The 23,181-nt window shown below is 39.3% G+C and overlaps 1 protein-coding gene and 2 pseudogenes across 1 annotated transcript; all 3 read left to right on the top strand.

Moving 5' to 3' along the window:
- The first annotated feature begins 1,513 nt into the window (after positions 1–1,513).
- LOC125777511 (uncharacterized) lies at positions 1,514–2,332 on the top strand. Its single transcript, XM_049452619.1, has one exon. The coding sequence runs from the start codon at positions 1,514–1,516 to the stop codon at positions 2,330–2,332; it is 819 nt and encodes a 272-aa protein (XP_049308576.1).
- A 19,593-nt stretch (positions 2,333–21,925) lies between these two features.
- Positions 21,926–22,055, top strand: LOC125777925 (small nucleolar RNA U3; annotated as a pseudogene).
- Positions 22,056–22,067: 12 nt separating this feature from the next.
- On the top strand, positions 22,068–22,243 carry LOC125777980 (small nucleolar RNA U3; annotated as a pseudogene).
- Positions 22,244–23,181: the final 938 nt, after the last annotated feature.

The raw sequence follows: 23,181 nt of genomic DNA, 5'->3' as shown, positions 1-23,181 counted from the left end.
ACTTTTTGTTGCCAAAAATGGAAGAACTGAACTTGGTTGACATGTGGTTTCAACAAGATGGCGCTACATGCCACACAGCTCGCGATTCTATGGCCATTTTGAGGGAAAACTTCGGACAACAATTCATCTCAAGAAATGGACCCGTAAGTTGGCCACCAAGATCATGCGATTTAACGCCTTTAGACTATTTTTTGTGGGGCTACGTCAAGTCTAAAGTCTACAGAAATAAGCCAGCAACTATTCCAGCTTTGGAAGACAACATTTCCGAAGAAATTCGGGCTATTCCGGCCGAAATGCTCGAAAAAGTTGCCCAAAATTGGACTTTCCGAATGGACCACCTAAGACGCAGCCGCGGTCAACATTTAAATGAAATTATCTTCAAAAAGTAAATGTCATGAACCAATCTAACGTTTCAAATAAAGAACCGATGAGATTTTGCAAATTTTATGCGTTTTTTTTTTTTAAAGTTATCAAGCTCTTAAAAAATCACCCTTTATAACAACAACAAATAAATTAAAGATTAACTTTTCCCGTTACTCGGTGTGATGCTTCGCAGAACTGTATTGTTGTGATAACTAGATCAAGTGTTAAGTGAAAAATCCATCGTTTTAACCTCCACCTTACATACATGTACATATACATATGTATGTGTAATTGTATGAGCGTGTGACTAATACTGCTTAACGAAACAGTAGTTAAGCTACTACAGCATAACTATCCGTTCTCCTTTTTGCACTTTTGCACTCTTTCTTAGGAAATGATTATACCATTGATGTAGCGGTCGGGTGTTGCAAATAGGTAGCAGTAAATTACCAGCGTGGTTAATAACTACCACATGCATACCAGTATGTATGTGTTTGTACATGCAACCGCTAATAAAGGCACCCAAGGAAGTGACTATGGGCAGTGTATGTATGTGCGATGTGTTTATTTGTGAAAATGTGTTATCTGTTTGTGTTGTGTTAAGAATATTAGCATGCGTTTGTGAGTCTGTATGTGTTGGTGGGTAAATTTGGTTGTATGTAACTATTGTTAATGCTGCTCATATCATATAATTAGGAGCAGATGAGGATCTGTTATGCAAACATACATGTGGCAACACCATGATCTATTACTTTTAAAATGCAACCGTATGCTATCCTGATGTTGCCTTTAATCGTATCGTCGCTTTACACTTACATTCGTTTGAAAAGGCAAGGCATCAAGCACTACAACTTTGAGTTTATGCTTTCTTCTGGAAAAACCCGTCAACGAGTAAGGATCACTACATTGTAAAAGCATTTAATTATCACTACATAATAAAAGCATTTAATTATCACTACATTGTAAAATCCTTTAATTGGTGACCCCGACGACCACGAGTAATTCAGCGCCCAGATTAATCCGGTGTTCAGCGTACTCCAGTGCTCAACGCGATCGCGATCCTGTGCCATCTTCCTTTTTCATCACGTGCACGTACAAAGGCGTGAACAGTGCAGCTTAGATCATCGATTTTCCGGATTCCAGTGACAAGATGAATGATAGCATGGCCGTTTCAGGTGGAAGCAGCGGTGTCGAGTATTTTTCAACACAAAACGTTTCGCCCAGACTTCCGCTGCCCTCGATGTCAGAGGATAACATCGAGGCATATTTTTATTCGCTAGGTTTCTGGTTTGAAGCCTCGCGAGTTTTTGACGATTCAGTGAAATTTAACATTGTGTTAGCAAGTGTGCCTCCGGCAAAACTAATTGAAATGCGCACTATTATCGACGACACGCCTCTTACAGATAAATACGGGTATATTCGGCGGAAAATTATTGATATTTTCACCGAAAGCCAGCAGCGCCGCCTCCAACGGGTTTTAAAGGAGCTACCGCTGGGCGATCGTAGACCCAGCGAGTTGTATCACGAGATGCGACGCACTGCTGGACCCGCACTCAGCGAGAGCATTCTGCACGATCTGTGGGTTAGTCGTTTACCGCCGTACGCCCAGGCGGCCATTATCGCGACAAACGCTCCTATCGGTGAGAAGATAAAAATCGCGGATTCCATCTCAGAGTGCTTAGAGATGAAAGTTGGTAACCAGATTTGCGAGGTTAGCACCGAACCACCGTTTCCAGATGAGTGGTCGAATCTTCGAGCTGAAGTCGCTGCTTTAACAAAGCAGGTCAATCAATTCATGCGCAACAGCCGCACACAACAGCGCTCTAGATCTTCAAGTGCCTCACGCAGCAGAAGAGGCACGCTCAATGTACCGTGCTTGTGCTGGTACCATACGAAATTCGGGTCAAACGCCACAAAGTGTCGACAGCCGTGTACATTCACACAGTCGCCGCCTAAAAACGTCGAGTAGGTGGGCGGAGCTAATCCAGTATCAGGGCTCGGCAAATACCCTGATACACAAAGGAGCTATCGACTCTGCATCTACGATACATCAGCGAAAATGAAATTTCTCATAGACTCAGGTGCAGATGTCTCTGTCATACCCAAGTCAACAAAATTAGCTCATGCTCACCCATCATCAACACTCCTGTTTGCCGCGAATGGCTCCACCGTATCCAGTTACGGTGAAGTCATGCTTAAACTTAATCTTAACCTGCGGAGGGAATTCCTCTGGAATTTTATTGTCGCAGACGTATCGCAAGCCATTCTTGGTGCCGATTTTCTTGGGTACTATGGCTTGATTGTCGATTTGCAAGGCCAGCGTCTTGTCGATCGCACAACATCGCTTAAATCACCGTGTATAGTAACGCAAGGCCAATTTTCGAAAATCTCAACAATCAACGCTTCGCAAAAATTCTCAGGTATTCTGAAGGAATTTTTAGAGCTCACGTGTCCACCAGCGCCAGGCAGTCGAACAGACGCTTCTATAGTTCATCAAATCACCACCATCGGTCAACCTGTTTCTGCCAGGCCACGACGTCTATCACCGGAGAAGCTCACCGCTGCACGCGCCGAGTTCGAATTACTAATCAACCTCGGCATTTGTCGCCCTTCAAAAAGCAGCTGGGCGAGCCCGCTCCACCTCGTTCGGAAAGCTGACGGATCATGGAGACCCTGCGGCGACTATAGGGCATTAAACGCTATCACCATTCCAGACCGCTATCCGCTACCATTTCTGCAAGATTTCTCAACGGTTTTAGCAGGTAAGACAATCTTTTCTAAAATTGATCTGCAAAAAGCCTTCCACCAGGTGCCAATACACCCTGATGACATCTGTAAAACAGCAATTACGACGCCCTTCGGGTTATTTGAATTTACCCATATGACCTTCGGTTTGCGGAACGCCGCACAAACCTTCCAGCGACTAATCAATGAGGTGTTTAGAGGATTGGACTTCGCATTTACGTATTTAGACGACGTTTGTATCGCATCCAAATCAACTGAAGAGCACCAGGAACATCTCCGAATGGCGTTTCGTCGATTACAAAATTACAAATTAAAGATTAATGTTTCAAAATCACAGTTTGGCGTTACGGAATTGGAGTTCCTTGGTCATTCGATCACCAAGGATGGTATAAGCCCGCTCCGCAGCCGCGTCGAAGCGATAACACACTTTAAGCTACCTATTGTAGCAAAGGAGCTTAAACGCTTTCTCGCCACACTTAACTTCTACCGCAGATTTTTGCCCAATGCGTTACAGCATCAAAGCTCTCTTTTTGCGATGGTGCCCGGCAACAAGAAAAACGATAATCGCAAGCTCATTTGGACAGAAGACGCCGTACGCCATTTTGAGGCCTGTAAAAACCAACTTGAGAACTGCGCTGTTCTAGCACACCCTCTACCCAACGCAGAGCTGTCGCTTTGGGTAGACGCATCCGACTTCGCAGCTGGGGCAGTTTTAAATCAAGTAGTCAACGGGGACCTCCAACCTCTTGGATTTTTTTCGCGCAAATTCTCTCCAGCGGAAACACGCTACAGTACCTACGATCGCGAACTCACCGCACTCTACTTGGCTATGCGCTACTTTCGTTACATGGTGGAAGGTCGACTCTGCCATGTGTATACCGACCACAAGCCGCTTACTTTCGCGTTTAGTCAGCAGTTACACAAAGCATCAGATCGCCAAGTCAGACAGTTGGACTTCATTTCTCAAATCACAACTGATATTCGGCATGTTAAAGGGGAAGAGAATGTCGCAGCCGATCTACTTTCGCGGATACAGTCAATCACAGCTGCTACTATCAATTACGATGCACTTGCGGATGATCAACAAAAAGATAACGAATTGCAGTCATACTTATCCGGTAAAGTTCATCATTCACTAAAACTTAAAAGTTTTCCATTACCTTTCAGCATCAAGAAAGTGGTTTGTGATGTGTCTACAGGTCGATTTCGTCCCTTTGTAACTTCGAAATTTCGTCAAGTATTTCTGCAATCTACGCACAACCTATCACACCCTGGCACACGAGCCACCGTCAGGCTCATGGTGGAGCGATTTGTGTGGCCAGGAATTCAACGTGACAGCAGGGCTTATGCAAAAACTTGCTTACAATGTCAGCGAAACAAGGTCATCCGACATAATTCGAGTATTCTGCAACGTCGAAGCATGCCCAACCAACGTTTTGGACACTTGCACATCGACATCGTTGGACCGTTTCCACTGTCGGAGGGCAACAGATACTGCCTAACTGTGATCGACCGCTTTACCCGATGGCCAGAGGCATTCCCTGTTCCGAACATGACAGCACCGATCGTGGCTAGGGCTTTGCTAAACGGCTGGATCGCACGCTTTGGAGTGCCTTCGGATATTACGTCGGACCTCGGCCGGCAATTTGAGAGCGCCCTGTTTCAGCAGCTACTCCAATGGCTCGGCGTGTCGCACTTGAGGACAACACCGTACCACCCACAAGGTAACGGACTTGTAGAACGGTGGCATCGAACACTTAAATCTGCCATACTCTGCCACAAGGTAGACCAATGGACAACGTATCTGCCGCTTATCCTACTAGGTCTTCGCTCTGCCTTCAAAGTCGACATTGGCTGTACGCCCGCAGAGCTGGTGTATGGTACACCGCTACGACTTCCTTCGGACTTCTTCATCGAGCAGCGTGGACCAGCCAACGAATCAGAAACCGTGCGAGAGTTACGGCGCATTATGCAGGATATTCGCCCTGTAGATACAGCCTGGCACACTACAAAGACACCATTTGTTCACAGTGGCCTCAAGACATGCGAGCACGTCTTCATTCGAGATGATTCTGTTAAACCATCGTTGTCACCACCGTACCGAGGTCCATACAAGGTCGTCCAGCGCACACCGAAATATTTCATAGTTGAGGTTAACGCAGGCAAAACAAAAGTTTCTGTTGACCGCTTGAAGCCAGCTTTCATCACACCTCCAACGACTCACTAGGAGGGGAGTACTGTGGCAACACCATGATCTATTACTTTTAAAATGCAACCGTATGCTATCCTGATGTTGCCTTTAATCGTATCGTCGCTTTACACTTACATTCGTTTGAAAAGGCAAGGCATCAAACACTACAACTTTGAGTTTATGCTTTCTTCTGGAAAAACCCGTCAACGAGTAAGGATCACTACATTGTAAAAGCATTTAATTATCACTACATAATAAAAGCATTTAATTATTACTACATTGTAAAATCCTTTGAACATATATGTGAAGACTATATATACAAATGTTAACCTTTAACTAATGACGTGGTAGTAAATTTTACACCTTGTGTTTTGATTTTCTCATAATCATAAAAAAGGCTTCTAAAATAAACGACACATTTTTCAAAAAAATACAAAGAGTTTAAAATTTTCTTTCCAAATACTGTAATAAGAATTAATTTAAATCAGTTTGATGAAATTTGTAAGTATTATAACAAAAAAATCTCTAATAAATTTAAACAATGAAAATGGTGTAAAATTTACTACTACCTCTAAATCTACGTTTCGAAATTTGACCTCTTAAGTTAAAGGTTAAGCACAAAGTGAAAAGCTTTACGAAAGCCCTCATATGAAAATATTTCTATAGCAGAGTTGCCACCGACTTTAAATTGCATTTAAATAAAATTGATCAAACTAAATCAACAAAAAATGTTTACAGCTGAAAATAAGAAGGGTTAGCAATAATTTAATTTGTTAAAATCTTATATATAAAAACCGTTTTGGTTGTCACGGCATCACGAGTGAATCGCTGAACCGATTTGGCGATTTTTTTTTGTTGTATTTGTTATTATTAAGAGAAGGTTCTTATGTAAGAAAAAATTACAAAAGTTGCCGGAAAACCCCTAAAAACAGCCCTTTTCTTCTTCCATACAAACGTTTTATTTTGTACATACATATATACATACATATCTATAATAGACCTAATGTTTACTAACGACACGCTTAGCAGACATATCAAGTGGGAGATATCAGATATTTACACAAATAGCGACCATATGGCTATATTCGCTGAAGTGTCGTTCTCCCGAGAAAGGGAACTGTCTCGCAGAAATCCCTCTCGAAATCGTAGTTGGCGTGAAAAGGAATTTGATACCGACGTCTTGGAGAGCGTCTGGAGTGCGGCAAAGGCACCAGGCGAAGACGCCACCCACTTAGTATCCGCTGTGCAGAAGGAACTAGTTGCAGCATGCGACGCAACTATGCGCAGGACGAGATACAATAACAACCGAAAGCTGGTATACTAGTGGAGCGACGAAATTGCCAAGCTGAGGAAGCTCTGTCACTCAGCTAGACGTCGCGCACAGCGAAACCAGGGAGGGGAAAACGAAATCCGCCTCATAGAAGCATTTAAATGCCAAAAAAAGCTCCTGAAGTCAGCCATTATCCGTATTAAGAGATCCTGTTTCGAAAAGCTATGTGAAGAAGCGAACATAGACCCCTGGGGATCGGCATACAAAATTTGTATGTCGAAATTTAAAAATAAGTCGCAGCAACCTAAGAATGCATTATTTATGAAAAAGGTTGTCGAAGCGTTATTCCCTACACATGCATCCATTTCCTATATTAAAAGAAACGAAGCTACGGAGCCACCCCTATTAGTCACAGAAGACGAACTATTGGCAACTGCGAAAAAAATCAAAAACTCTAAAGCGCCCGGAATAGATGGTATACCAAATAGAGCCCTTAAAGAAACCATAACTCTTAGACCCAGTTTATTTATTAACATGTACAATGCGTGTATATTAGAAGAGGTGTTCCCCAATCCATGGAAGATTCGGCGCCTGGTTCTACTTCCAAAGCCAAAAAAGCCACCTGAAGAACCTTCATCATATCGACCCCTTTGCATGCTCGACACGATTGGGAAAGTGTACGAAAGCATTGTAAGAAACCGCTTGGAACTAGCAATCCAAAAACCGGCGGATTATCAGAGAGACAATACGGCTTCATAAAAAAGAGATCCACTATTGACGCACTACGAGAAGTCATCGATATTGCGAAATGTGCAGTAAGTGGCAAAAGATGGAAAGGTGGCACAAAAAAGTATTGTGCGCTGATAACCCTGGATGTCAAAAATGCCTTCAACTCAGCAAAATGGGCAGACATAATTAAAGCCCTGGATGGAATACGGGCCCCTGAATACCTCATAAACATAATAGCGCGCTATTTTAAAAACGGAAAGCTGATTTGAGGCTGTGTGCGTTCCAGCCGGCGATTCTTAATAGCGAAGGGAATGAGTTCCGTAATACTGTATGCGGCACCAGTATGGATACAGGCAATGAATATATAGGGTGATTTTTTAAGAGCTTGATAACTTTTTTTTTAAAAAAAACGCATAAAATTTGCAAACGTTAGATTGGTTCATGACATTTACTTTTTGAAGATAATTTCATTTAAATGTTGACCGCGGCTGCGTCTTAGGTGGTCCATTCGGAAAGTCCAATTTTGGGCAACTTTTTCGAGCATTTCGGCCGGAATAGCCCGAATTTCTTCGGAAATGTTGTCTTCCAAAGCTGGAATAGTTGCTGGCTTATTTCTGTAGACTTTAGACTTGACGTAGCCCCACAAAAAATAGTCTAAAGGCGTTAAATCGCATGATCTTGGTGGCCAACTTACGGGTCCATTTCTTGAGATGAATTGTTGTCCGAAGTTTTCCCTCAAAATGGCCATAGAATCGCGAGCTGTGTGGCATGTAGCGCCATCTTGTTGAAACCACATGTCAACCAAGTTCAGTTCTTCCATTTTTGGCAACAAAAAGTTTGTTAGCATCGAACGATAGCGATCGCCATTCACCGTAACGTTGCGTCCAACAGCATCTTTGAAAAAATACGGTCCAATGATTCCACCAGCGTACAAACCACACCAAACAGTGCATTTTTCGGGATGCATGGGCAGTTCTTGAACGGCTTCTGGTTGCTCTTCACCCCAAATGCGGCAATTTTGCTTATTTACGTAGCCATTCAACCAGAAATGAGCCTCATCGCTGAACAAAATTTGTCGATAAACACATTTCGAACCGAACACTGATTTTGGTAATAAAATTCAATGATTTGCAAGCGTTGCTCGTTAGTAAGTCTATTCATGATGAAATGTCAAAGCATACTGAGCACCTTTCTCTTTGACACCATGTCTGAAATCCCACGTGATCTGTCAAATACTAATGCATGAAAATCCTAACCTCAAAAAAATCACCCGTTAAAAGCGTATGCCAAACAACTAATTGCAGTGCATAGACTTTCTGTAATCCGGGTAATAAGTGCTTTCCGTACTATATCAACCGATGCTGCTGAAGTGTTAGCCAGCATGCCGCCCATTGACATCCAGGGAGATGAACTCGAGCGTTTATATCAATTATCAACGCCTAAAACTGTCTCGGTGAGGACAGAGGAGAGAAACAAGAGCACTAGAATGTGGCAGGAGCGGTGGAATTCCTCATCCAAAGGGCGCTGGACCCATGGACCTATACCGGACATCCACTCGTGGATAGACAGACGGCATGGGGATTTAGATTTCTATCTGACCCAAATACTTAGTGGACATGGTTGCTTTAGAAGCTTTCTTTTCAGATTTCACAATGACGTTAGTCCGAACTGTCCGACGTGTACAGAGTATATAGAAGACTCTGAACATGTTTTATTTTATTGCCCTCGATTTTCGAATACAAGAGAAAATCTAAAAACCACACTCGGTGGTAGCTTTACGGCCGATAATTTAACGACACTCATGTGTCAATCGACTGATAAATGGAAAGCTGTCAGCAAAGCGTCAGCGTTCATAATGACCAAACTGAGATCTTTCCGTGGGAGAGTCCTGAGTTGGGAGTAGGTTAGGTTTAGCGGATTAAAGTTCCGCACTTCGGCTTTCGATGCTTCCCCCTACTTAAAAACAAAAAAAAAAAAAAATACATATGTACATATGTAACGGGTGATTTTTTTGAGGTTAGGATTTTCATGCATTAGTATTTGACAGATCACGTGGGATTTCAGACATGGTGTCAAAGAGAAAGATGCTCAGTATGCTTTGACATTTCATCATGAATAGACTTACTAACGAGCAACGCTTGCAAATCATTGAATTTTATTACCAAAATCAGTGTTCGGTTCGAAATGTGTTTTATCGACAAATTTTGTTCAGCGATGAGGCTCATTTCTGGTTGAATGGCTACGTAAATAAGCAAAATTGCCGCATTTGGGGTGAAGAGCAACCAGAAGCCGTTCAAGAACTGCCCATGCATCCCGAAAAATGCACTGTTTGGTGTGGTTTGTACGCTGGTGGAATCATTGGACCGTATTTTTTCAAAGATGCTGTTGGACGCAACGTTACGGTGAATGGCGATCGCTATCGTTCGATGCTAACAAACTTTTTGTTGCCAAAAATGGAAGAACTGAACTTGGTTGACATGTGGTTTCAACAAGATGGCGCTACATGCCACACAGCTCGCGATTCTATGGCCATTTTGAGGGAAAACTTCGGACAACAATTCATCTCAAGAAATGGACCCGTAAGTTGGCCACCAAGATCATGCGATTTAACGCCTTTAGACTATTTTTTGTGGGGCTACGTCAAGTCTAAAGTCTACAGAAATAAGCCAGCAACTATTCCAGCTTTGGAAGACAACATTTCCGAAGAAATTCGGGCTATTCCGGCCGAAATGCTCGAAAAAGTTGCCCAAAATTGGACTTTCCGAATGGACCACCTAAGACGCAGCCGCGGTCAACATTTAAATGAAATTATCTTCAAAAAGTAAATGTCATGAACCAATATAACGTTTCAAATAAAGAACCGATGAGATTTTGCAAATTTTATGCGTTTTTTTTTTTTAAAAAGTTATCAAGCTCTTAAAAAATCACCCTATATATACATATGTATGTAAGTAAAAATGATTGTTTGTTTGTTAGTAACGCTAACGCTTGAGAACGGCGGAACCAACCTTCATGAAATCAGAAGTTGTTCGGTGTCGATCTGGTAAGGGTTAGATATAAAAAAAACCATATACTTTTCATAAGATCTGGAAAGGGTTAGATATAAAAAAAAACCATATATATACATACTTTTCATAAGAAAAGTCGAAAAATTGGAAATTTCCAAAAAGTGACTTTTCATACAATTCTTTTTTGTTTTGTTTTTCAATATTTTGATTGTAAATTATTTGAATCGTTCAATTTCGGTCGCTTGCTTTTTTATTCCGGCTATTTAAAATAAAAATTATTGAAAATTATTCAGTGAAAACTTTATGTGTGTTTCAAACGAAGTGATCAATTACAGATTGAAATTTGTTACGAAGCCACGAAGAGGTCCCGCTAATATCGGTCGGTGTTCTTTTTGCCTTCAACGCCAAGGCACATGAACGAGTACTCCCAGGATGCGATGACATACGTGGGGAATTATGGATCTGGGTCAATCAGCAAGCGATCGTTACGTTGTCTCAGCACGACTTTTCAAACAACAGTTACGATGTTCTTTTTGGGATGGTGGATAGTGGTTCCACCAGATCAAATTGATGAAATCATTTCTCCGGAAATTCCTGATGCAGAGAAAGATCCAGTATTAAACGAAGTGATGAAAACCTATATGGTTCATGGACCTTGCGGACACCACAATCCTACTTCGGTTTGTATGTCTAACAATAAATGCACGAAACATTATCCACTTGCTTTTCTTTCGGAAACACAAACTAGAAATGATGGATATCCAACTCTATCGTCGTAGCTCATCAGACGAAGATACAACTTATAGTAGTGAATATCGAAGTTGACAACATATGGATCGTGCTATATTCTCCACTGTTGTCTAATTCACATTCAAAACTCATATCAATGTTTAGTATTGCAGTTTGGTGTAATCTATAAAATAGTACGTTTGTAAGTACGTCACCAAAGGAACCAATATGGCGGTTATTGGTCTTGAACGATACGGTCGATACGTGAACTGCAATAAAGCGCTTTGTAGGATATTTACTTTTGCAATTCATGAACGTTTTTCGACTGTTGTGCGTCTCGCAGTTAATTTATAGAATGGTCAAAGAGTGTATTTCAACCCGGGGAATACATTACAGCCAGTGGAAACACCACCCGCAACAAAATTTACTTTTACGAGTTTTTGCTCAACTTTCATCAGAGATCCGTTTGCGAGGACATTCGGAAATACCCCGATGGAATGCATCGTCGAAGAAATAATTACGCAGAAAGCAACGCCAACCAGTAGATGGACATCCAGGTGTGTTAACAAGTAATACATTCGGACGAATATAGACAATCCACCAAAAAACGACGATTGTTTCTAACGGGTGATTTTTTTGAGGTTAGGATTTTCATGCATTAGTATTTGACAGATCACGTGGGATTTCAGACATGGTGTCAAAGAGAAAGATGCTCAGTATGCTTTGACATTTCATCATGAATAGACTTACTAACGAGCAACGCTTGCAAATCATTGAATTTTATTACCAAAATCAGTGTTCGGTTCGAAATGTGTTTCGCGCTTTACGTCCGACAAATTTTGTTCAGCGATGAGGGTCATTTCTGGTTGAATGGCTACGTAAATAAGCAAAATTGCCGCATTTGGGGTGAAGAGCAACCAGAAGCCGTTCAAGAACTGCCCATGCATCCCGAAAAATGCACTGTTTGGTGTGGTTTGTACGCTGGTGGAATCATTGGACCGTATTTTTTCAAAGATGCTGTTGGACGCAACGTTACGGTGAATGGCGATCGCTATCGTTCGATGCTAACAAACTTTTTGTTGCCAAAAATGGAAGAACTGAACTTGGTTGACATGTGGTTTCAACAAGATGGCGCTACATGCCACACAGCTCGCGATTCTATGGCCATTTTGAGGGAAAACTTCGGACAACAATTCATCTCAAGAAATGGACCCGTAAGTTGGCCACCAAGATCATGCGATTTAACGCCTTTAGACTATTTTTTGTGGGGCTACGTCAAGTCTAAAGTCTACAGAAATAAGCCAGCAACTATTCCAGCTTTGGAAGACAACATTTCCGAAGAAATTCGGGCTATTCCGGCCGAAATGCTCGAAAAAGTTGCCCAAAATTGGACTTTCCGAATGGACCACCTAAGACGCAGCCGCGGTCAACATTTAAATGAAATTATCTTCAAAAAGTAAATGTCATGAACCAATCTAACGTTTCAAATAAAGAACCGATGAGATTTTGCAAATTTTATGCGTTTTTTTTTAAAAAAAAGTTATCAAGCTCTTAAAAAATCACCCTATACCTTCGGTTGCTATTGATAAATGTACGCGGTTCAACTTAATTTGAGTCAATGCCTACTGTGAATGATAGGTGTGTGCAACTTTTTGAGAAGCAAGCCAGCAATTACAATTGCTGGAAAATTATAGTCACTAGAATCAAACGATGGACAATGCGATAGCTACTTCGAATGCTACTGAAGTTCGCACACTTTTCGCGATGTGATCATCGCCTTCCAATCCGCGTCAATTATGGGATATGACCAAAAATTACATTGCCGAAGGGAATCGTATTCGCTAATAATTAGAAATGGGTCAATTCCGGTTGATACTTCCGGTAGTTTGCTATCAATTCCATCTGCCTCTTATCAATTCACGAAAGATGAACTCATCACGAATATTCGGACATTGGCCAAATTATCGTAACTATGATTGCTTAAGTGCACACGCAATGATAGCTGCCAAAAATAGCGTTGTTGATGACTTAACTGGAAGATCCAAAGTCAAATTCCGCGAGACTTGCGCTCAAACAAATCGATCGATCGTCTTGACAATGAAGACGATGCCGTGAATTATCCAGTGGAATTTTTAAATTCTTTGGAGAGGCTTGGTATGCCACCGCATCATTTGCGTCTCAAAGTTGGATCTGTCGTTATTATGTTTCGCAATCTGCAAGCGCCGAAACTGTGTAATGGAACCCGACTGATTGTGACGCACCTATCGAATTCAAGAGGGCAGAATGCTTGATTCTACGAATTCCTTTTCAAACGGATTCCGTTTCCAGTAAAAATTGCATTTGAGATAAAAATCATCAGGACACAAGGATATTTGCTAAAAATGTGTGCCATAAATTTGGAACTGCTATGTTTTTCACAAAATACGTGGCGTGCTCACGAGTTGGAAAACTATCTTCTCTGTACATTTACGCACCGGAAAAGAAACCAAAAAATGTTGTTTATCAAGCTACGTTACATTGAAAAAAAAAATTATAAATTTAACTTTCTATTCATTTCAAAACACATAATTTCATGCAGGAAAACGGCTGCGGGGTCAGCTAGTAAATTTATAAAATATAATAAATCAATCAAGGCATTAAAGTAAGGTTGCCTACGAAAAATTTCTCTTTTAAAGGTGCTGAGAGCTGTTGGTTATATAAAGCTAAAATAAATATTTTGAAGTTAATAGGTAACGCCTTTTTGATTAAATATAACTGTTTTGCATAAAAATAATTTACTGGATCGAAGCTTTGAAAATTTCCCAATACATTTGCTTTAAAATTATTTGTCCGGATACCAATGAGTGGTTGGGGTTAGAATCCAAATTCAACTTTTTTCAGAAAGTGGGTGAGAAAAATTGTCAATCATATTAGTAATTATCCAGCTGTTAACTCTGCACATTATTACTTCCCGTATACTTTATGTAAATGTGATGGGAAAGAGAAGAAGAAGTGGGCTGGTGCTTTATTAAATCTATCGTTGTTGCAACGAAACCTCACACACGCCAAGTACACACATGCTTCAACTGGTGGCAGCGCTTAGGCTTTATTGCGTAAACATCAGCGTCGGTAATGTTGTTTATAGCGTTATAAGTTCAGCAGGGTGCAATTTGCACACTTGTTTTCATTCTGCTCACATAAATATATTTCGCTATACCTTTTCACTAGGTCATCGCTAACATTCTCATGCGTAACTTTCACTGCCCTTCTCCTCTCAATACGACGGTGTTTTAGGAACTTTTTGTTTAGTTTTGAATTGTTCTTAATCTCGGATATTCCCGTAAAGGAGCAAATTGTGGTTGGCGGTTCACTAACATAAGTACTTGGTTGATGAGTTGATTGCTTTTTCAATTGCTAGTTATTGAAGCAGGTGAATAAGACTTTTGCTGCACTTTAAGAACGCAACAAGTCAAAAAAGTTAAAGGTTTGGGGGAACTATGGTTTCTTCTAATGTTATTATCTTATAACATATGCGAAAGCTTTCCCTCTCAAAGTGTTTGTCCAGTCAGTAAAAAGCGAGACATATGTAAAATTACGGAAATATTTAGATTGTAAAAATATGAAAGCTTCACTGAAAGCATTTACGAAAGCTTTGAAAAAACCGCTATTTGGTGACCAAATCTCAAAAGTAATTTTGAAGGCCCAGCTCTCTGAGATTTTCAAAATGGTGCAATAAATAGACATTTCGATATAAAAGATTCTAATTACAAATCTGCGTACTATATGGGTACACAAATATGAAAGCTTCACTGAAAATATTAGAAACAGTAACGAAAGAGAAATATAATGATCTGAAGTTGAAGATGAAAGATTCTCTTTGAAACATTTGAGTAGCAAACATCTATATATGTATATAAAAATGAATGCCATTTTTCGTTGTGACTTTATAACTCAAGAACGGGCTCACCTATCCAAACCAAATTTTTAGGCTTTGTTTGGACTATTCAGTAGATGGTTTGTGTTTTGAAATTTTAAGAATCGGATGCCAGGGTCTCGAGAAATAGGCCAAAACGTGGACCCGGGTAACCCTAAGAGGTGTTTGTACAATATGGGTAGCAAATGAAAGCTGTTGAAGATTTCTATAGTATAGAGTATTTTTGATGCCGCTCCGTGACTAGGGTCTCGAGATATCGGCCAAAATGTTTCAAAAATCCACACATATGTTAAATTTTTTTTATTGAACTCGTACCTAATTGGAAAGCTGAAAAGCGCTCAATGTATGGTGAAATTATTTTTAAAAACACACCAAAAACCCATTTGTTTGGTCAGATTCATCCCACTTAGCCAGCGGATTATACGTTTTCATATTAACATACATACATACATCAATAATAGTTTAATTTTACTAAACGATTTGTTACCTACTTAGCTACGCTCTTTCGCTCTCAAAATTTATGAACTTTCGTCTTAACTAGCATAGTTATTATTCCCACCTACAAACTTACTTGCATTATATTTATATCACCATGTAGGTATGTATGTAGCAGGCAGATCGACAAGCAAAAAGACATCGAACTATATTACGGTGCATTTATTTTGCATAGAGAAATACTTGAACATTTTGTTTTTTGTAGGTATATATGTAGTTAGAGCTTTGCCTCTTAGCATTAAGAAAATTCAAATTAGGAGAATATATGACATTGGAGTGTAAACATCGCTGGAGCGTTTTCTTTGGGCCCATACGTTCAATAGTGTCCGAAATTACCGCGGTGCAATATTATTAGTTATTATATTTTTTTTTAATAATTATTGAAGTTTGTGTGAATTTGTGAAAAAAATAAATATAGCGCAAAGCGAATTTCCGAGCAAAAAACAGTAAGTTTTGAACTGTTGAAGTGAATTACACGAATGTATGTGTTTCCTTATTTGAAAAAACATATGGTGTACCACTCTTAATGTAGGCATTTTTTTAATTTAATTTATTCTTTTTTAATTGAAAGAAAAATGCCACGACCCACATGAGGAAATATAGGTCGGCGAACGCGTCATGCAAATGCTACGGCATTACAAAGGCGATCACAGACTCCAGATGAACGAGCACAAGCTAATGCATCGCAGCGTGAACGAAATGCACGAAATAGATCTGTTGTACCTGAAATTATGCGTGCTGCTTTTAATTACAACAGTCAGATTAATTACAGTATCGGAATAATGGACGCAATATGTCCACATTGTGATGCGGCTAAATTTCCAGGTAAAATGCCCGGCATGTGTTGTGCAAATGGCAAAGTGAGATTGCCCCCATTAGAAACTCCACCCGAACCATTGTCTTCATTAATTTTTGGGACTTCTGAAAATTCGAAGCACTTTTTGAGTCATATTCAACAATAGAATTCGGCATTTCAAATGACTTCTTTTGGTGCTACTAACATTATTAGAGATAATTTTATGCCGACGTTTAAGGTAAATACTTAAACAGGATTGTCCCAATCAATCTGAATCATAAAAGTATTCTATAGTTTTAAAAATTATTATGCAACATATACCTAAAATTGCATACATGTTGCAGATTCAGGGCCAAATTTATCATCAAGCTGGTTCGTTATTGCCATACCCCGACGCTGATTATCAATTTTTGCAAATTTATTTTATTGGTGATGAAAATCGTGAATTGGATCAACGTTGTGCAATTGCTTTGAATACAAGACGAGAAATTAAAGGGTGATTTTTTAAGAGCTTGATAACTTTTTTAAAAAAAAAAAACGCATAAAATTTGCAAAATCTCATCGGTTCTTTATTTGAAACGTTAGATTGGTTCATGACATTTACTTTTTGAAGATAATTTCATTTAAATGTTGACCGCGGCTGCGTCTTAGGTGGTCCATTCGGAAAGTCCAATTTTGGGCAACTTTTTCGAGCATTTCGGCCGGAATAGCCCGAATTTCTTCGGAAATGTTGTCTTCCAAAGCTGGAATAGTTGCTGGCTTATTTCTGTAGACTTTAGACTTGACGTAGCCCCACAAAAAATAGTCTAAAGGCGTTAAATCGCATGATCTTAGTGGCCAACTTACGGGTCCATTTCTTGAGATGAATTGTTGTCCGAAGTTTTCCCTCAAAATGGCCATAGAATCGCGAGCTGTGTGGCATGTAGCGCCATCTTGTTGAAACCACATGTCAACCAAGTTCAGTTCTTCCATTTTTGGCAACAAAAAGTTTGTTAGCATCGAACGATAGCGATCGCCATTCACCGTAACGTTGCGTCCAACAGCATCTTTGAAAAAATACGGTCCAATGATTCCACCAGCGTACAAACCACACCAAACAGTGCATTTTTCGGGATGCATGGGCAGTTCTTGAACGGCTTCTGGTTGCTCTTCACCCCAAATGCGGCAATTTTGCTTATTTACGTAGCCATTCAACCAGAAATGAGCCTCATCGCTGAACAAAATTTGTCGATAAAACACATTTCGAACCGAACACTGATTTTGGTAATAAAATTCAATGATTTGCAAGCGTTGCTCGTTAGTAAGTCTATTCATGATGAAATGTCAAAGCATACTGAGCATCTTTCTCTTTGACACCATGTCTGAAATCCCACGTGATCTGTCAAATACTAATGCATGAAAATCCTAACCTCAAAAAATCACCCGTTATTTGTGAGCTACAAAGGTTTTTCCATCAGCATAACGCATTAGTTCAATTGTTCAAAATTGCTCTCGATCGTATGCCCTCTGATCATCACAAAATCGTAATAAGGGTTGATAGAACACCTTTTGGAGAGCATGAAAGGCGATTCAATGCACCGACAATTGATGAGGTTGCAATTGTAATTCGTGGTGATCAGTTTCAATCGCGTGATATTATACTTCATCGTAGAAATGACCAATTGCAACGTGTTTCGGAACTTCATCATAGTTACGACGCATTACAATACCCAATAATGCATTAAAAAGGTGACGATGGCTATAATATAAATATACCAATGATTGATGCACGAACAGGTAAATAATATTTTCAGTGTGTTGACATTTCATCATTTGTAGAAATTTCTTGAGTTACATTTTCCACTTATTTTAAGGTCTACATGTACAGAAAAAAGTTAGTGCCATGAATTTTTATTCTTATCGATTGATGGTTCGTCCAGAAGAACAAAATTATATCTTGAGATGTCGTAAACTATATCATCAGTACATCCTTGATATGTACGTCAAAATAGAAACAGAACGTCTTAATTTCGTTTCAACCAAGCAAAATTAAGATCTGAACAATATATTCATTTGCAAGATGCGATACCGAATTATGTTAATATTAATGACATCGGACGTTTAACTATATTGCCATCTTCGTATATACTTAGGTAGCCCACGGAATATGAACGAATATGCACAAGACGCAATGTGTTATGTAAGAAAATACGGTCGACCGGATCTGTTCATTACATTTACATGTAATCCGCAGTGGGATGACATCACAAACAATTTATTTGCAGGACAGTCGACAACCAATCGTCATGACATTACTGCGCGTGTTTTTCGGCAAAAATGTAAAGCAATTATGGAAAATATATGTATTTAGGAAGGTGCGTTGCTATATGTACTCCATTGAATGGCAGAAAAGGGGATTGCCGCACGCACATATACTAATTTGGCTGGTATATAAAGTAACTCCGGATCAAATCGATAACCTTATATCAGCTGAAATTCCTAATCACACTGCTGATGCTGAGTTATTTCAAGTTGTCGTTAAAAACATGATACATGGACCGTGCGGTGAACTAAATATGAATTCACCATGTATGATTGATGAAAAGTGTTTGAAACGATACCCAAGGCAATTTACTTCAAACACAATAACGGGCAATGACGGATATCCGTTGTATCGACGTAGATCACCTAATGATAATGCAAAACGGCAACCATTAGAATGCATAACCAGCCAACGTTCATATAAATGTGGAATATTATAATTCTGTCAAATCCATTAAATATATTTGCAAGTATGTAAATAAAGGGAGCGATATGGCTATTTTCGGTGTTGCTGGTGAGAATAGAAATGATAAAATTACTTAGTATCAAATTAGTAACAATGAAGCTGTCTGTAGGATTATGTCGTTTCCAATGCACGAAAGACATCCTGCGGTTGTTCACTTGGCTGTACATCTTGAGAATGGCCAACGTGTTTATTTTAATGTAGCAAATTTATTGGAAAGAGCAGCGCAACCACCAGAAACTACGTTAACAGCTTTTTTCAAATTATGCGAAACTCATACATTTGCGATAACTTTGTTATATTCTGAAGTGCCTCAGTATTACACATGGAATGTGTCTTCGAAAAAATTTCAGAGACGTAAACAAGGAACAGCAGTTCATGGGCATCCTGGCATTTTCCAAACAGATGCAATTAGCAGAATATATACAGTACATCCAAACAATGTTGAGTGTTTTTATTTGAGATTGTTATTAGTTAACGCGAATGGCCCAAAATCATTTTAAGAATTGAGAACAGTCAACGGTCATTTGTGTGAAACATACCGTGAAGCATGCCAACTTTTACATTTGTTGGAGGATGATGCTCATTGGGATTCAACACTTCATGATGCATCTATTTCGGCTCATCCTCAACAAATACGAATGCTGTTTGCCGTTATATTATCAACATGTATGCCATCAAATCCATTTGAATTATGGAACAAACATAAACATAATATTGCAGAAGATATTTTAATTCGTATGCGTCATCATGCAAGAAATCCTGATTTGTTGATAACTTTGGAAATGTACAACGAAGCTTTGATAATAATTGCAGATATGTGTCTACGGATTGCAAATAAAACATTAGTACAATTGGGTATGACCGCACCAAATCATGACATGCATGATCTGTTTGATCGTGAATTGCAACGTGAGTAGGAATTCAATTCTAATGATTTGCGTTTATTTGTACAATCGAATATAACCAAAATGAATATTCAGCAAAAACATGTCTATGACACAATCATGCAAGCCATTTCCAATAATGCAGGTGGGTTATATTTCTTGGATGCACCTGGTCGTACAGGCAAAACGTTCGTTATATCACTGATTTTAGCTACTATTCGATCGGAACAGAAAATTGCATTGGCACTTGCATCTTCGGGAATTGCTGCTACATTATTAGAAGGTGGTCGGACAGCACACTCTGCATTAAAATTGCCATTGAATGTACATTTAAGCATTTAATCGAACAATGCAAGATTTACGTGGTAACCAACAGCTTTTTGGTGGTGCTTTGATATTACTGTCAGGGGATTTTCGACAAACATTGCCTGTCATTCCTCGGTCAACTCCTGCTGATGAAATAAATGCCTGTTTGAAGTCATCAGTTCTTTGGAGATATGTACAAAAATTGACACTGAACATTAATATGTGTATTCACCTACAAAATGATCCAGCTGCCCATGAGTTTTCAAAACAATTGTTACAAATTGGTGATGGCAAAATACAAATCGAACCAACGGATTGATCACTGTACCGAACAATTTTAGTACAATTACGAAATCGATAGATGAATTGATTGAATGTGTTTTTCCAAACATTCTTCAGAATTACAGAAACCATGTTTAGGATGGCACGTCTTTACGCTTTTATTTCTCAAACTGTACTGTGCTTCGCTTTGTCACCGAAGAACGGTTACACATAACTTATTCTAACATACATACATTTTTCTCTGCTTACACGCTATGTATTTACTTATATGTATATCTTTTAAAATGGATACATGAACTTGTGCAACATGAATATATGTATGTCAACACAATGACAACCAAGCATGTGTTTACATCAGCGTTGTCCACGGCCTATGCGCACAATAGCGCACGGACAGTGCCAGACACCTCGCACCAACATGTCGCGACAAGTGTCTGTGAAAGCACGATCGCGCAACTGTATTCAACTTCGTAGGCAAGCAAAGCAGAATTTAGCGCTCAGTTGACGCTAGAATAACCAACACAACATAACGTGCACACAGTCACGTTGGACAACACTGGTTTACATGAATACAAATGAACTTTTTAAGAGAATCAACAATAACTGAAAACGAATCTTAAGTTAACGGGATATATCTACATTAACCCTTCAATGGTTTACTCTTTTATGTATATTTAAATTAACCCGTCAATGGTTTACTTCTTTATATATACATAAGTATAATTAGAATAACTTAAAGTTAGGATGTATTATCATACACATAGTACTTATTACTACAATTCGGCCGCCCTGACCATGAGATTTCCAGATCTCAAGCGCATTTATGTCTTCGTGTATAAGCCAAACCAAGGTCGTATGTTTCCAACAGCCCAAACTCCCTTATAAGGAATTCTAGACTGCTGAAAACCTTCAACATCCCCCAATACATATCTGTCGTTACATAAAATTTTTGAAATTTTATACGGCCCCTTAAATTTTGGCAATAACTTTCTAGACACTCCCGCCGTTGAGTCAAAATTTTTGAAGTTATACTTCTTACACGACGCCGGAAAAGGTTGCGATAGATTCTGGTTGCGCAACCTTCCATATAAAAGTAGCGCAAGGTTGCGCAACCTCGCTCCATCCATATGAATGTAACGCAACCTTGTCTGCGAAGATGTGCGAGCAGCAAGCGAAGCGGTGACAATCGGCGATCGTTTGTTCGTTTCTTTCGGCACAGCTCGGCCGACACAACAACACAACACAATGTTGCCATGCTTATGCTGTTGTTGTTTTTGTAGAACAATGTTTAAATTTTTGGTTGGTGACATATTCACATGTGTGCGCATATGTATGTTTGTATGCTTGTGCATTATTGAAGTTATAGTTCTTTTTCTTTCGTTTGCCTTTCTGCGAATTCTCAACTATTTTGTGTGACTTTTAATTGAAATACTCTGCGTTAGCCTTTCAGAATCACACAGAATCATTTCCGTGGTTTTTGAAATCGACCCACGAGGACGAGGTATATCGTTTTATTTGGGAGCGTGAGATTTAAGAAAATCGCTCGCTTACAAGGGATAAAACGACTTCTGAGTGGCGATTTTAATGAATAAATTCACAGAATCATTTCTGTGCTTTTGGAAATCGACCCATGAGGACGAGGTATATCGTTTTATCTGGGAGCGTGAGATTTAAGAAATTTATTTCTAATTTTGTCTTTTGGCATATTAGAAATGTTTCTTCGAAAATCGCTCGCTTACAAGGGATAAAACGACTTCTGAGTGGCGATTTTAATGAATAAATTTCTTTTGGTTGAAAATACTCTGCGTTGGCCGTTAAAAAGTTAAGACTATACTTCTAAGGGATCACAGCAATATTTTGTATATGTATATATATATTATGTATTTGTATATTGCTGTGATAAATTTATTGCGAAAGCAAATGTTCTACAAATGTATATGTATATTCTATACTTAAACAAAATTATTAGAACCATCGTATGCTTCTTGCAGAGACCTGCATTGAGTATGATCGATCCGGTTTGATCAGCCTCGCTCAAAACGGTCACAACTCATCCCAGCGGTTCGCAACAAAATTGTTCGATCGAGTTACGTGCTCAAAACGAAGGAGTTCGATCAGTTGATTGGATTGCTCTGTTTACTGATTGAAACTGATTGGTTGGTTCCGGTATGATGATTGGAAATGATTGTACAGAAAAAGACGATCAAGTCCAACGATGCACGAAAACTCAGACATCGATCAAGTTGCGTTTGAATTGATTGTGATCTTCATTTTTAACGCTTAAAACTAAAATTAAATTAATGCTTAAAATTAATAAACAATGGTAATGCTTAGGGAACACAAATTTCTAATTTTAATCACTTCTTCATTGAGATCCACAAAAACTTAAAATTAAAAAAAGGTTTATTTTTTGGTTTCAATCGTAATCGCTAAAACTTTTATAAAATGAATTGAAAAAAAAATAAGCTTTCAACTGAACATGGTCCGAGCCTATTTCTTTTTTCAGTTATAATATTTCAAGCCAAAGAAAAAGAACGCTCAGCGACTGCGCTGCTGGCAGGAACCAACCGGTATGACCAAACGGTATGATTGTGATCGATCGGAATGCAAGCAGCATTCTCGAACATTCTTTGCTGCTCACACAAGGCTTTCGATCGAGAAAAATCATGACGAAACAAGCAACAGTGATTGAAACTGATTGTT

This window comes from Bactrocera dorsalis, chromosome 3, assembly GCF_023373825.1.
Source record: "Bactrocera dorsalis isolate Fly_Bdor chromosome 3, ASM2337382v1, whole genome shotgun sequence".
NCBI lineage: Eukaryota > Metazoa > Arthropoda > Insecta > Diptera > Tephritidae > Bactrocera > Bactrocera dorsalis.
This window is presented reverse-complemented; position numbering and strand designations above follow the sequence as displayed.

Coding starts and splice junctions, on each gene's coding strand:
- LOC125777511 (XM_049452619.1), top strand. CDS start 1,514: ATGAATGATAGCATGGCCGTTTCAGGTGGAAGCAGCGGTGTCGAGTAT.